We start from the raw sequence: 14,077 nt of genomic DNA, 5'->3' as shown, positions 1-14,077 counted from the left end.
TAGCACTTTGGAACTAACGAGTGATTTCTTCCGCTGATTTCATGTGATGGCTCAGAACCACCCTCCGCTGTGCTCGACGTTCCCTGTTCATCTGTACATGTCTGCCTAGGCTTGATTTAGCTATAGTTGTTTATTCCTGTTTCCACTTAACAATTACATCACCAACAGTGGACTCGGGCGGCTTTAGAAAGGCTGAAATGCACGTGATGGATTAGTTAGTCAGGTGACATCCAATGACTAGTCCACTTTCGAAGCCACTGAGATCTCCTGCCATAACTATTCTACTGTTAGTACGTCTCTGCCGACAACGCAATATTCCCCGCCTCCTTTTATAGTGGTGGCTCCGCTTCTTGTGACATCTAGTGATCAATGTAACTTTTCGTAGGAGTGTCCGGGTACTTTTCATCAGCTAGTGTATATTGCAACTGTATGTATCACGGATAGTACGTCATAACCTCACGTTCATTGTTCGGAACTTGGCTAAGCACAGCGCCTTTTTTGCTGTTACGTCTAGCGTGAACACACCACCATCTGATGTGATGTCGCATTCCGTTCCTTTCCGATGACCTGACGGCAGCCAAACGAAAGAGCGAGAGCTGTCTTGCCTTTGTTCTACAGGCGAATGTAGGCAGCTGTCATGTCACATTACTTCCACGGCTCTGACTATCTATTGAGAGAATGCAGCGTTGTCAACAGGAATGTCTGACTATACAATGGAGTGTGCACTATTTCGAGACATCCTGCTGTGCTTTGAAAGTACAACCAACAGTCAAAGTTCACAGGCTCTTTGCTCTGTTGGTAAGAGTAGTGGCCACGGAAGGGAACTCTCTGGATTCGAGGCCCCCTTCTTGCGCATAGTTTTAATCTATCAGGAAGTTTCAGTTCTGTTTTGTGTTTGCTTCATGGATTGTCTTGTCCTAGGATTATGATCTGACATCTAAATGCTCATGGCCTGTATATGTAGCTCCAAAAATGAACAAAATAATTCAGTAAATAAACTTTTATTGCGATGACGCTAAGACCAGTTATAAGGGTTGTTTATTATGAGAAACTTATTGACAAAGGAAGAACAGTTTCAGTGGATTTTCGCCGCTGACAAAAGAGACCACTGTCATTAATTTGCTTTATCTACCTTGTGTACAGATTATAAAGTAAAAAATTAACTCGGAGCGACAGAAAGTGCATAACGAAAATTTTCTTCGAAGTACTGTCATAGGCTAACCTCTTATGAACCAAATCGAGAAAAAGAACGGAATATTGGTAAAGAGAAAGATACGATGTACTCAGGCGAGTCTATGTCACACTGTTCCCTTTTGCAAGACGTGTTTAACTATGAAAGCACTAGGGAAATCTTAGGATACAGACTTCTTTACCTCAGTGAAACGTATCAGAGAGAGTTTTAACTTCGACTTTACTGAAAGGAAATCTATCACGGCGTACGAAATCATTTTATTTACCACTTTCACTGTACGACGCAAACACTGTTTCGAGCAGGTATTACATCTTCCAAGACGCTCATTCCGCCACTTTTATGACTTTGTTGACCATTCGATTGAAGTACTGTGGCTTACCTGGCTTGACAATTAGCAGATATGAACATCATCGAGACAAATGCTGTCGAAATAGGAAATAGAATCGGGGTCCTCTTATGGAAGCGAAACAGTTCCTTTGCCACAAATACAAGAATCCTATTGACCGCGATTCAGGTTTTACTTCGCTGGAGTAGTCAAAGTTACTTGGGTGTCAAAGATGACATTTCACTGTGTTGGGCGAGGGTGAGTACCAGTTAGATAGCGTGCACCTAACCACAGTGTTAGGTTTCCTGTGTAATATCCAGCCATCATACACAGATTTTCTGGTTATGTTATACGCCAACATAAAGTCGCACAGAGTCTCTTTTGTATCCCTCTGATACAAACATGAATTGTTCTTTAGATGCACGATAGTCAAATCCAACTGCACGGTACTTGGATTAAAATTTAACTCATGACGAACAAGTTCACAAACAATCGGGGGACAATGCACGACTTCGCCCAGGAAGCAGCAAGCCGGTAAGTTCCATAACGGATCTCAAACCTGTCGTAACCAATATAGAAATAGTCCCAGTTGTAAAAAAATATATAAAAGACTAAAACCAAATCCAGAGTGAAGTAGTCAACACAATACTATAATGACGCGTAAGGGTGTGTTTCATGTAAACAAGTGAATTGCCTTCCGGTTACGTAGCGCGCTTATGTAAAACGGTCATAACCAAAGGGTTTACTCAGCTGAGTTGCGCTTTCTGGTTGTCTCAGGTGCTTTGCAGCTCAATAACTTTATGCTCTGGCCGCTGTCGAGGCGACTAACCGATTCCACCTCCGTAAGGCTGCCCGCTAGTGGAATATCGTCATCACGCCTTTATACGGATATACGCTAGTCTCCACATGAAATACAGTACACAGAGTCTGAGAATTATTGTTCCAAATTAACACTTTTTCATACTCACTAACTACAACTATCATGACAACACATTCACGTATGACAAATAACGATGAGGTCTTTTGCCATATTAACTGAGCCAGGATCTACCAGTTGTCTTATAGCATTATCTAAACTGTATACCTTTTTACTGATGCAGAAAAAATTGCCGATTCCCTGGAAGAGTATCTTGACGTCTCCAGTGCTGTGGGCCTTCGCTGCACTCTTTGTCACCTTGGACTGGACGTATTACCTCCTGATCACGTCGCTGCCACAATACGTTGCCAACGTTCTGCACTTCAACATAGAAAGTGTAAGTAGAGAACTCGGAGATGGTGGTGTTGTGTTCTTCCAAGGATAGCAGTGAAGTGTAAATATTCCCATTTTAGACAGGAAACACTGCTGTAGCATCTACAAGCTATAAGCGAGAATTAGAAAATTTTTAATTTACCGGTGGTCTACTGACGATGAGGCAAATCATTTGCTAATACTGATACACAGCAATTCTTCAACTTCCATTATACATCAGGACAGTGGGAAATTCAGGGATGATGTCCACCCATCACCCGTGAAAGAAAGTTCTATGTCACCAAAAATTATTTTCAGTAGTCCTAAATGAAATGTTCAGATTCTTAACCTGTGGAAATGTAGCAGTAATATGTGTTAATGGATCATACCTGAATTATTGTCTTTTTCTGACTAAATTGTGCTGTTTCTCTCCAGAGCAGATAAACGAGTAGAACAGCTTAATAGACTTAGCTTAAAAACATAACTATCAATTAATTAAGATCAAGCAAAAAAATCACAATAAACACAAAGAAGGAAAAAACAACAGAAGTTACCTATCAAGTTACAGAACTTGAAGAAGAGTTTTTTATTTATTTATTGTTTATTTATTTATTTATTTTTAATTTGGCGCACTTTGAACGACTTGATAAGCAGTAAAATCACGTGGAGTGTTTCTGTAAAATACACAGAGTTCTCAAAACTAAGCTTGCGATGTGACTGAAACAGAATTTACAATATGTACGTGTTATCGACCGTGACGTTTGCCAGTAGCATATGGGGTTTTTATACAAAAGCCGTTCAAAAACCGATGGATTCCTAATGTGCTTTGGAGAGCTGCATGTTGGATATTTCTAGCAGAGACCGGTATACTCACAAATGGACCAGGGAAAAAACTAGCGTGGAAATTGACCAATGATTTCTGCACCGGGTTCCTTCAACGGGACGAAGACCTAATGGGAAGCGGAAGGATGACACTAGAAAACATGCAGGAGTAACGGCGATTCATATAACGCATGTTCAGGAAGCAGTCGTGGGTCCTCAATTGCTTTCATCCTTTTCTCAAAATCATTAAATTTGCCCCTATTGTTCTTTTATTTTCCTACTGTATATACTGTAAGGTGCTTGCGAGTACCTGGCCAAAAACGTCTTTCAGTGCGTAACCTTTTTATAACTCACTCTCTTCCACATCTACATTTCTCAAGCCAACTTTTGGTGTCTGGCCTAGTGTACGTTGTCGCCATATGTCTCTCCTACCTCTATCTCATCATAATCAGCAACAGCAGCGTCAAACTTTAGCACCCTTTATACAAACTCTGGTTTGTGTAAATCTCCCCTTCAAGCAAACTCCACATGCATTATTACGAGGACATTCGCCTGCCTTGAATATTTTCTCCCTCTTCTTGCCGCTTCAGGTTTAAATAAGGGCTGAAGTCTTCGACGACTTTCTCCTTAGTCATAATGTGTTCTTATTCATACCTGTCTCCTCACGAAGATGGAGGTCTTATCGTAAGGTGTCGTATCGGGAAACATCTTTCGATATTCACCTGGTTCCACCGTTTACAAGTTTCATTGTGTCTCTATTTGCTTCTTCAGCTCGACTTTGTCGTCAGTTAGTTTCGTTTGGTTCAGCTAACGAACCAATTTTCACTGGTGTGCAAAACTTTCGCATGGAGTCTCTCTTCCAAATAACGTAGCTCGATCAAACTTGGACCATACAAAGAAAGAACTTGTACTACTCAGAGAAATGCGAAATGAAACAAATAGAAACAAACTTTTATTCAAAGATAATAATTACACGCAAGTCATTGGTGTTAGTGTTGGTGTGTGTTCACCACGGAGAGCAATGCATGCCCTCCAAAGTCCTTCATTACTGTCCACAAGGTTGGTAAGGAGTTTCTGTGGTGGGCTGTTTCACTCTTTCACCAGTACGGTTAACAACTGCTGCATCGTCGTTGATGCACGCCTTCTCCCACAACGCATCCCCCATGTACTCGCTGAATTTTATGTCAGTGGAACGGGCTCGTCAATCCATTCGCTGAACATCCTCTCGTTCCAAGAGATCCTCCATATGTGCTGTTCGATACTGCAGCGCCGTATCATTCATGAAAATGAATTCAGGCCGAATTTACTCCTGAAAAGATGCACATGGGAATGAAGTACAGTGTCAGTGATGACTGGTGAGTGTACGATATTGAAACATTTCGGGTCGGTAAGCCCATGAAACATAATGACTCCGCACACCATAACACATGGAACTCCAAGACGATCATGTTCGAGGGTGGCCTTGGTGCATTACATGTTCCCACCTCTCACCGGGGATCAGTACTCAGACTGAAGCTGTTCTCATCCTAGAACAGCACGTGACCCCACTCGTCACAGGGCCGATCACCATGCACTTGACATCATCGGAAACAGTACCGCGGACGTGTCGTTTCAATGGAACACAAAATGACTACCCGCATGCAGTCGCCGTGGAGCGTGAGGTTGCCTGCCTTGCAGTCCTGTTAAGTGTGGTCGCAGCTGCACCGACTGTTTCATGTGGTTCCCCTTTTGCCCGTTGCACAACGTAACGGTCATTTGCTGCAGCCGTTGACCAAGTCGACTATTTGCTGTACTTCGGACAGCAGCGCCTGTGGTTTGGAACGCCCCACGCACGTGAAAAAAAGCTATGTGCATTACGAAACACTTTACAATTCGTCCTTCTTCCAGTTTCCCGATTAATTATTTCCGTATTTAAGTAGCATATCAAGAACAGTTCTACCACAGACAGCGATCTTATATCGAGTCATGCCCACGCCTCTGGGGAACCTCTCTCTGTCCACACTCCTCGAGCACTTTGCGTGTGCCACACTCAACGTCTGGATGTAACTCGATACCCCACCCATTACTCTCGGGTAATTGTGTGACATAAAAATGAAGATCAGCCATTCATTGTGCTGTCTCTAGCCTGGGTAACGATCAATGTTAAGGTCACCCTCCCCCATCGATCTAGGTCAATAGGATGACTTAAAGAAAGCGTTAAATCCAGCCCCCTTCTCCTCATTGAGAATTTGGCCAATAGGATGATTTAAAAATGGTGAGTTCCTTCATCACCCTCCCCCATTTCTTTGTAGACCAACTGCATGAATGTTATCGGCAAGAAATATCAACATAATTTAGGATGTAACAAACTTTGGTACAGTTCGTCAGGCTTTCCCGGCGATTTGTTGACGTGTTGAAAAATCGGGAACTCTGCCGGATGTTCACATCGTTCTCGCACGATATTTCGACGGCGTAACTTGCTGTCTTCTTCAGGTGCTACCCAAGAATGGTCCTTGGGTGGATCTAGTCCAGTATTTATGCCTGAATGGTGTGATCCTGGCGAAAAGTGGAACTAGCTCCCCCTCTCGCCGTTCTCGGCATCTCAGCAGGAAACTGAGACAACTCAATATCCTGTCTTTCCTTTGTCGAACCTTATCCAACTGCTTGTAGAGTCTCCTGATATAATTCTTCAGGTGGGTTCCCCCATCACACTCGCTCACAGCGAGTCAAACCGTCGAAATATCGTGAGAGAACGACGCGCAGATCCGTCAGAGATCCCTATTATTCGACATGTCAACAGATCGCCGGAAGAAAACGGAGCTAAATCAGGAGACTCTACAGGGAGGAGATAAGCGCAACATCAAGAAGCTGGGTAAGCTTCGACAAAGGAAAGAGAGGATGATGATTTCTCTCAGTTTCCTGCTGAGATACCAAGAGGGGGAGGTCTTGCTGAAAAATAGCTCCATGATATGGTCGCTTAAGAGGTAACACACGAGGACGCAGGATTTCCGTGCCACTCCGTTTTGCTGTCAGGGTACCCTCGGACACTACCAGCCATGACCAGAAGTCGTACCCACTGCAACCCCACACCATTCAGCCAGGAGTAACGTCGCTGTGCCTAGAACACTGGGAGATTGGGAGCTCTCCTTTGGTTGCTGGCACACTCCCTTATGACGGTCGTCCGTGGTAAAATGGTTCAAATGGCTCTGAGCACTATGGGACTTAACATCTGAGGTCATCAGTCACCTGTAACTTAGAACTACTTAAACCTACCTAACCTAAGGACATCACACACATCCATGCCCGAGGCAGGATTCGAATCTGCGACCGTAGCGGTCGCGCGGTACCAGACTGAAGCGCCTAGAACCGCGCGGCCACCGTCCATGGTAATGCAGAACCACGGGTCATCGCTGAACAGAGTGCGATGGCCTTCGTCAACAGTGCCGGTCATGGTACAACTCCATACGTGATCGTTTGTGTTGTGATCTTACACATGGGACGATAACTCCATAGTCCGGTTGCTGCCGGTCTCCGACCTTTGATGTAGGATGACACAGAACGTTATAGGGAGTTCATTACTTGTTCCTGAGTGGCAGACGTAGGTACGAAGGAGTTACAAAATGCTTGGCGCACAGTACGGAGATCCTCCTTTGTGGTGGCCAGATGTGGTCGACCTTTACCTTGACGGTGAGACCTGCCCAGATGTTCCTATGCAGCCGAACACTGAGCCATTGTCGGATCTGAGCGGCCCGCTAATCTGGATATTCCAAATGGGAACCCACAATGAGGTCCCTTTGAAAGTGAGAGTTGCTGACAGAGTTGCCTCATATGAGTACGCAGCTTCTCCGTGACCTTCACAGTGATCACTCAACATCTGATGCTGTTCACACCTCTTCTATATCCTACAAGGCATGGTAACAACAACAAACAAGAAACCACTAATGCCGGCCGCTGTGGCCGAGCGGTAATAGGCGCTTCAGTCAGGAACCGCACTGCTGCTACGGTCGCAGGTCCGAATCCTGCCTCGGGCATGGACGTGTATGATGTCCTTAGGTTAGTTAAGTTTAAGTAGTTCTAAGTCTAGAGGACTGATGACCTTAGATGTTAAGTCCCATAATGCTTAGAGCCATTTGAATCATTTGAAACCACTAATGGGCTCTGGTGGCCGTTCTATCTCTTACAGTGAAACGCAGCTCTTATCATTTTCATACACAGCTATTGTGTGTACGTGAAGTTACATTGCTATCTGACCATGCCTTCACCTTTTTGTCAGACAGTGCAATTTTCACACCACTTCAAAGATGAGTGATTATGTGTTAGTGTCGGCGATGAAAATTGAAAAAATCTTCAATAATCCCTATCAGATCCTTTACCGAATTTGTAGCTGATGTAGCCCCTCTTTTAACCATAATATACCGGCGATCCTTAGAACATAAAATCGTTCCCACTAGTAGTAGTTTACAACCGTGTACGATAAGAGTAGCAGAAGTAAACCACAAAACTACCGCCTAATATGCTACACTTAGGTTACTTATAGAATCTTAGAATATATTCTGAGCTCAAACGTACTGAAATCTCTCGAACAGAATGACTCTCTCCACGCCAGATAGCACGGGTTCCAAAAAACATCGGTCATGTGAAACCCAACTCGCACATTTCTTACACGACACCCTAAAAGCCATTGATCAAGGCAGTTAGGTAGACGCAGTATTTCTTGACTTCCGCAAAGTACTTGATTCAAATGGCTCTAAGCACTATGGGACTTAACATCTGAGGTCATCAGTTCCATAGACTTAGAACTACCTAAACCTAACTAACGTAAGGACATCACACACATTCATGACCGAGGCAGGATTCGAACCTGCGACCGTAGCAGCAGCGCGGTTCCGGACTGAAGTGCCTAGAACCTCTCTGCCACAGCGGTCGGCTCTAAAGTATTTGACTACGTATAACATCTACACTTATTATCGTATTGTCGTATGGAGTTCCACAAAAATTGGTGACTATATTGGGGATGTTGTGGTAGGGAGGACTTAGCATCTCATCTTGAATGGAGCTTCATCGACAGATGTAGAAGTAACTTCAGGTTTGCCTCAGAGAAGTGAGCTTAGACCCGTGATGCTTATGTTATACGTTAATGACCTTGCAAACAATATTAACGAAAACCTAAGACATTTCGCAGATGATGTGATTTAGATGAAGCGGTTATTTATGATAAGATATTGCCTGAATACGTGGTCTAGGGGTAGCATCTTTTACTAGTAATAAAAACGTACTGGGACCCTTGTTCGAACTCAGCCCCTGATAAAATTTTGAAAAAAAAATCATCAGCAATGACATTGTTATGGAAGTGTGTTATGTAGTAAAGGGACAATAAAACAAAGTAATTACATACATAAGCGGGCCGACAAATGATACCTTTAGTGCAGAAAAAAGACAAGCTCGAATTCATACGTGAATCGGCGAAATGTCGTGAGTAATGAGAATAACGGGCAAGGGGCACTACGTGTGGATAAGTTGAGGTTTTGGTTCTCACGCGAGGCGTACTAAGGTACTCCGTGCAGTTGTAATGAGCAGTGTGTTCCGACGCCGGCACGGTAGCTCAGCGTATTCGGTCAGTGAGAATTCATACGTGAATCGGCGAAATGTCGTGAGTAATGAGAATAACGGGCAAGGGGCACTACGTGTGGATAAGTTGAGGTTTTGGTTCTCACGCGAGGCGTACTAAGGTACTCCGTGCAGTTGTAATGAGCAGTGTGTTCCGACGCCGGCACGGTAGCTCAGCGTATTCGGTCAGTGAGATAGCTGCCCTCTGCAAATAAAATTTTAAAAAAAATTTAAAAAGCCTGAGTTAATGTGTCAACGATGAACTTCAACAAGTGTCATAGAACGTCCAGCCCGAACAAATACAACGATCAATTACGAACAAAATGAGATAAATAAAAAAAGTGGTCAGAGCATCTGCCTCGTAAGAGGGATACCCACATTCGAATCCCAACCCCGTCTTAATTTCCAACTTTCCCCATCGATTTCACTCAATGCCCGCTCGCAGCCAATGTCTGTAATTCCTTTGTGCCTTAAAGTAATTTGACGTGTTGTGTTATTATTTGAATTTTCGATTTTTCTAATGAATAACTTTAGTATTTGAAAAGTATCAGCGATGGTTATTCGTATTAGACTCATGGTCAGGTTTATTTCGTAACGAAGCATGTTCTCTATGTAAAACCCATTACTCGCCTCAGATAGTCCGATAGTTGCAAAAATTAATCTAAAAATAAAGTGGAAAGACATTAACAGAGCTTTAAAAACCAAGCGACTGTCGAGATGTATGTAGAATTTATGAGACTGACGATATTCCATCAGACTTTCGGAAAAATATCATCCATACAGATAGAAAGATAGCAGGGGTAGATAAGTGCGAGAACTATCGCACAGTCAGCTTAACACCTCGTGCATCCAAGCTCTGACAAGTATAATATATAGAAAAATGGAAAAGAAAATTGAGTATCTCTTAGACGACGATCACATTGGTTATAGGACAGGTAAAGACACCAATGGCAGTTCTGACGTTGCGCTTCACAGTGGAAGCAAGACCGATGTAAAATCAAAACACGTTCATAGGATTTGTCGATCTGGAAAAAGCGTTCGACAATATAAAATGGTGCAACGTGATCGAAATTCTGAGAAAATAGAAGTAAGCTACAGGGAAAGACGGGTTAATATACAATATGTACAAGAGACAAGGGGGAACAAAGGATTGAAAAAGGATTAAAAAGGGGTAAAGCAAAGATGCAGTCTTTCAGCTATACCGTTCAGTTTTTACATCAAAGAAGCAATGACGGAAATGAAAGAAAGGTTCAAGAGTGGGATAAAAATTCAGCACAAAAGGATATCAATGATAAAATTTTCTGATGACATTACTATCATCATTGAAGATGAAGAAGAATTACAGGATCTGTTGAATGAAAAGGACAATCCGAGTATAGAATATGTACTGACAAGGGGACCTCACCGATTTCTTCCAAATTTATGCTATATGCATAACTTGGCCAGAAATGAAAGCAACAGAGTAGAAGCTCCAGATGGCCAACCGTTTATAAAAAATATCATTTTCGGAACGGCTCGCACGAGACATGAGCCATTTACTTTACGTGATTTGCAAATGGAAATTACGGAATGGTAGTGCGCCCGCCATGGGGTTAAATTCAAATGCGGAGACTTTTTTCTTCTTTTGTTATCAGTTTTTGCCTCAGTTATACCACAAATAAACCAAAATAATGTTCAGTATACTGGAGTTAAAAGTTTCATAAAAGGAATGAAGAAGAAAGGCAAGGTAAAATCTGGTATTACAAATAAAATTCCAATAAAGGATTGTACTTGCAGTGTCCACGAGGACTTTGAATATAACATTTGAGCAAAAGATTGTAATTAAAGCTTACAGGACTTCGTATTCCATTGGTTTCATTTTCACCTTGGAGCAGACGGCATCAAAATACAGTACATCAGCAGCTGTCCTCCCCCACATTTGGAGAAATAATGCGTCATGCGTAGTTTGCTACCACATTGTGTGATAAGAGAGAACCATTTACAAATGTAAACTACGTTTGTTTTCTATGGAAACTTTAAAACGACCACGTAATTGTAAAATTGCGGCGTTTGTAACGTGTGTAAGCTGCTGAGAAAATTATTGCTTCCCCCATTTTCATGTCGATTATCACGCCAGCACATGTAACCGATCAATGGGGGTATATAATTTCACATACGAAACCCTCGTGTTGCTTTACAGTCTCTTGTTGGAAATATCTGCAATGCCAAATTTTTCTTTGCCTTTTGTTTTCGTATCTTTCATGTAAATATTAATAACAAAGTATACTGAGAATTTTTTCGATTTATTTGCGAAATAAATAACAGAAAATTGAAAATAAAAATAGTCCCGCTTAAGGATTCAATCCCACGAGCTTCGGATTCTGTTGTCTTTCCGCTGCGCTAACCGCTGCCTGGATCCGATATTAATATAAATATTTCAAGTCACCCGACGCTCACCAAAAATGCTATTTTTTGTTAATGCTTGGCCATCTGGATCTCCTGCTCCCCTCAATTTCATTTCAGCCCTTTCTCTGCATATACAATAAATTTGGACGAAATCGGTGATGGCACGTAGGCGCGGTCGCCTTGTAAGAATAAATCGAAGAAAGACAAATATAGTGAGATGTAGCCACAAATGATAATAGCGAGAAAACATCAAAACTGTTGATCACGAAGTAGACGAAGTTAAGAAATTATGCTACCTAGGAAGCGAAATAATCCATGACGGACGAAGCAAGTAGGGCATAAAAAACAGACTAGCACACGCACTGTGGACATTCCTGGCCAAAAGAAATCTACTAGTATCAAATACAAGCCTTAATTTGAGCTAGAAGCTTCTTAGAATGTTCTTTTGGAGCACAACATTGTATGGTAGTGAATGATGAACAGTGGAAAAGCTGGAAAAGAACTGTGGAGGAAGACCGTTCACGAGTTACAAGACTTTACGTCCTAGGCGGCTCACACTGTGTTCTGTAAAACACAAACGAAAAAGAGAGTCGCCAATTGCAAGGAACACACTATTGCATTTTATGCATAAGAGTAAACTCTGTTGTTAACAGAAATAGTTTTTGTTTTTACCTACGTACTGGTACAAGAACGAGGATGAAAGAGAGATAAGTTTTGGCACGTATATCGAGAACTAAAATCAATGTTTTTGACATCTCTTTGCAGAATGGGCTGCTGTCCGCCATTCCACAAATCGCCGCAGTGGTGGGGAGCCTGCTCTTCGGCTGGCTGGGCGACCCGTGGTTCCGGAAGGGCTGCATATCCAAGCTCAACGGGTTCCGCCTCATAAACGGACTGAGTAAGTGCTGCTGACGCTCCTGCTTTGCAGTATGGAGCTCCAGACTAAACTCTTACGTCTCCGTCGCCATTATTTAATTCAACTTCTTCTACTGAGCGTTAATCGCGTCTAGTTGAGGTCCGCTGTGGTCAAGACTTGGTAAAATTTTATATTCAACTTTGCGGTCGGACGACCTTTCTGTCCAAAGCTATTTCACAGAGGAAGACTGCACTGTAGTTCCTTCTCTAGATTGTCGCACAGATGACAAAATGGTAGATATCGAAAGAGACGACAGAGGGATAGAGAAACAATTAAAATCGCTCAAAAGAGGAAAGGCCGCTGGACCTGATGGAATACCAGTTCGATTTTACACAGAGTACGCGAAGGAACCTGGACCCCTTCTTGCAGCGGTGTACCGTAGGTCTCTAGAAGAGCGTAGCGTTCCAAAGGATTGGAAGAGGGCACAGGTCACCCCGTTTTCAAAAAGGGACGTCGAACAGATGTGCAGAACTATAGACCTATATCTCTAACGTCGATCAGTTGCAAAATTTTGGAACACGTCTTATGTTCCAGTATAATGACTTTTCTAGAGACTAGAAATCTACTCTGTAGGAATCAGCCTGTGAACCCAGCTCGCGCTGTTCGTCCACAAGACTCAGAGGGCAATAGACACGGGTTCACAGGTAGATGCCGTGTTTCTTGACTTCCGCAAGGCGTTCGATACAGTTCCCCACAGTCGTTTAATGAACAAAGTAAGAGCATATGGATTATCAGACCAATTGTGTGATTGGATTGAAGAGTTCCTAGATAACAGAACGCAACATGTCATTCTCAATGGAAAGAAGTCTTCTGAAGTAAGAGTGATTTCAGGTGTGGCGCAGGGGAGTGTCGTAGGACCGTTGCTATTCACAATATACATAAATGACCTTGTGAATGTCATCGGAAGTTCACTGAGGCTTTTTGCGGATGATGCTGTAGTATGTCGAGAGGTTGTAACAATGGAGAATTGTACTGAAATGCAGGAGGATCTGCAGCGAATTGACGCATGGTGCAGGGAATGGCAATTGAATCTCAATGTAGACAAGTGTAATGTGCTCCGAATACATAGGAAGAAAGATCCCTTATCATTTAGCTACAGCAACTGGAAGCAGTTAATTCCATAAATTATCTGGGAGTACGCATTAGGAGTGATTTAAAATGGAATGATCATATGAATTTGATCGTCGGTAAAGCAGATGCCAGACTGAGATTCATTGGAAGAATCCTAAGGAAATGCAATCCGAAAACAAAGGAATACAGTACGCTTGTTTGCCCACTGCTTGAATACTGCTCAGCAGTGTGGGATCCGTACCAAATAGGGTTGATAGAAGAGATAGAGAAGATCCAACGGAGAGCAGCGCGCTTCGTTACAGGATCATTTAGTAATCGCGAAAGCGTTACGGAGATGATAGATAAACTCCAGTAGAAGACTCTGCAGGAGAGACGCTCAGTAGCTCGGTATGGGCTTTTGCTGAATTTTCGAGAACATACGTTCACCGAGGAGTCAAGCAGTATATTGCTCCCTCCTACGTAAATCTCGCGAAGTGACCATGAGGATAAAATGAGAAAGGTTAGAGCCCACACATAGGCATACCGACAATCCTTCTTTCCACGAACAATACG

At 42.8% G+C, this 14,077-nt stretch overlaps 1 protein-coding gene across 1 annotated transcript in view; it reads left to right on the top strand.

Moving 5' to 3' along the window:
- Positions 1-14,077, top strand: part of LOC126252579 (sialin-like) — a 66,686-nt gene that overhangs the window by 12,207 nt on the left and 40,402 nt on the right. Inside the window, exons 5-6 of the mRNA XM_049953480.1 lie at positions 2,618-2,770; positions 12,304-12,436. Coding sequence (XP_049809437.1) covers positions 2,618-2,770; positions 12,304-12,436 — 286 coding nt within the window. The remainder of the gene's footprint in view (positions 1-2,617; positions 2,771-12,303; positions 12,437-14,077) is intronic.

Source organism: Schistocerca nitens, chromosome 4, assembly GCF_023898315.1.
Source record: "Schistocerca nitens isolate TAMUIC-IGC-003100 chromosome 4, iqSchNite1.1, whole genome shotgun sequence".
Classification (NCBI taxonomy): Eukaryota; Metazoa; Arthropoda; class Insecta; order Orthoptera; family Acrididae; genus Schistocerca; species Schistocerca nitens.
The sequence above is the reverse complement of the archived record's forward strand: the minus strand, read 5'-3'. Positions and strand labels throughout refer to the sequence as shown.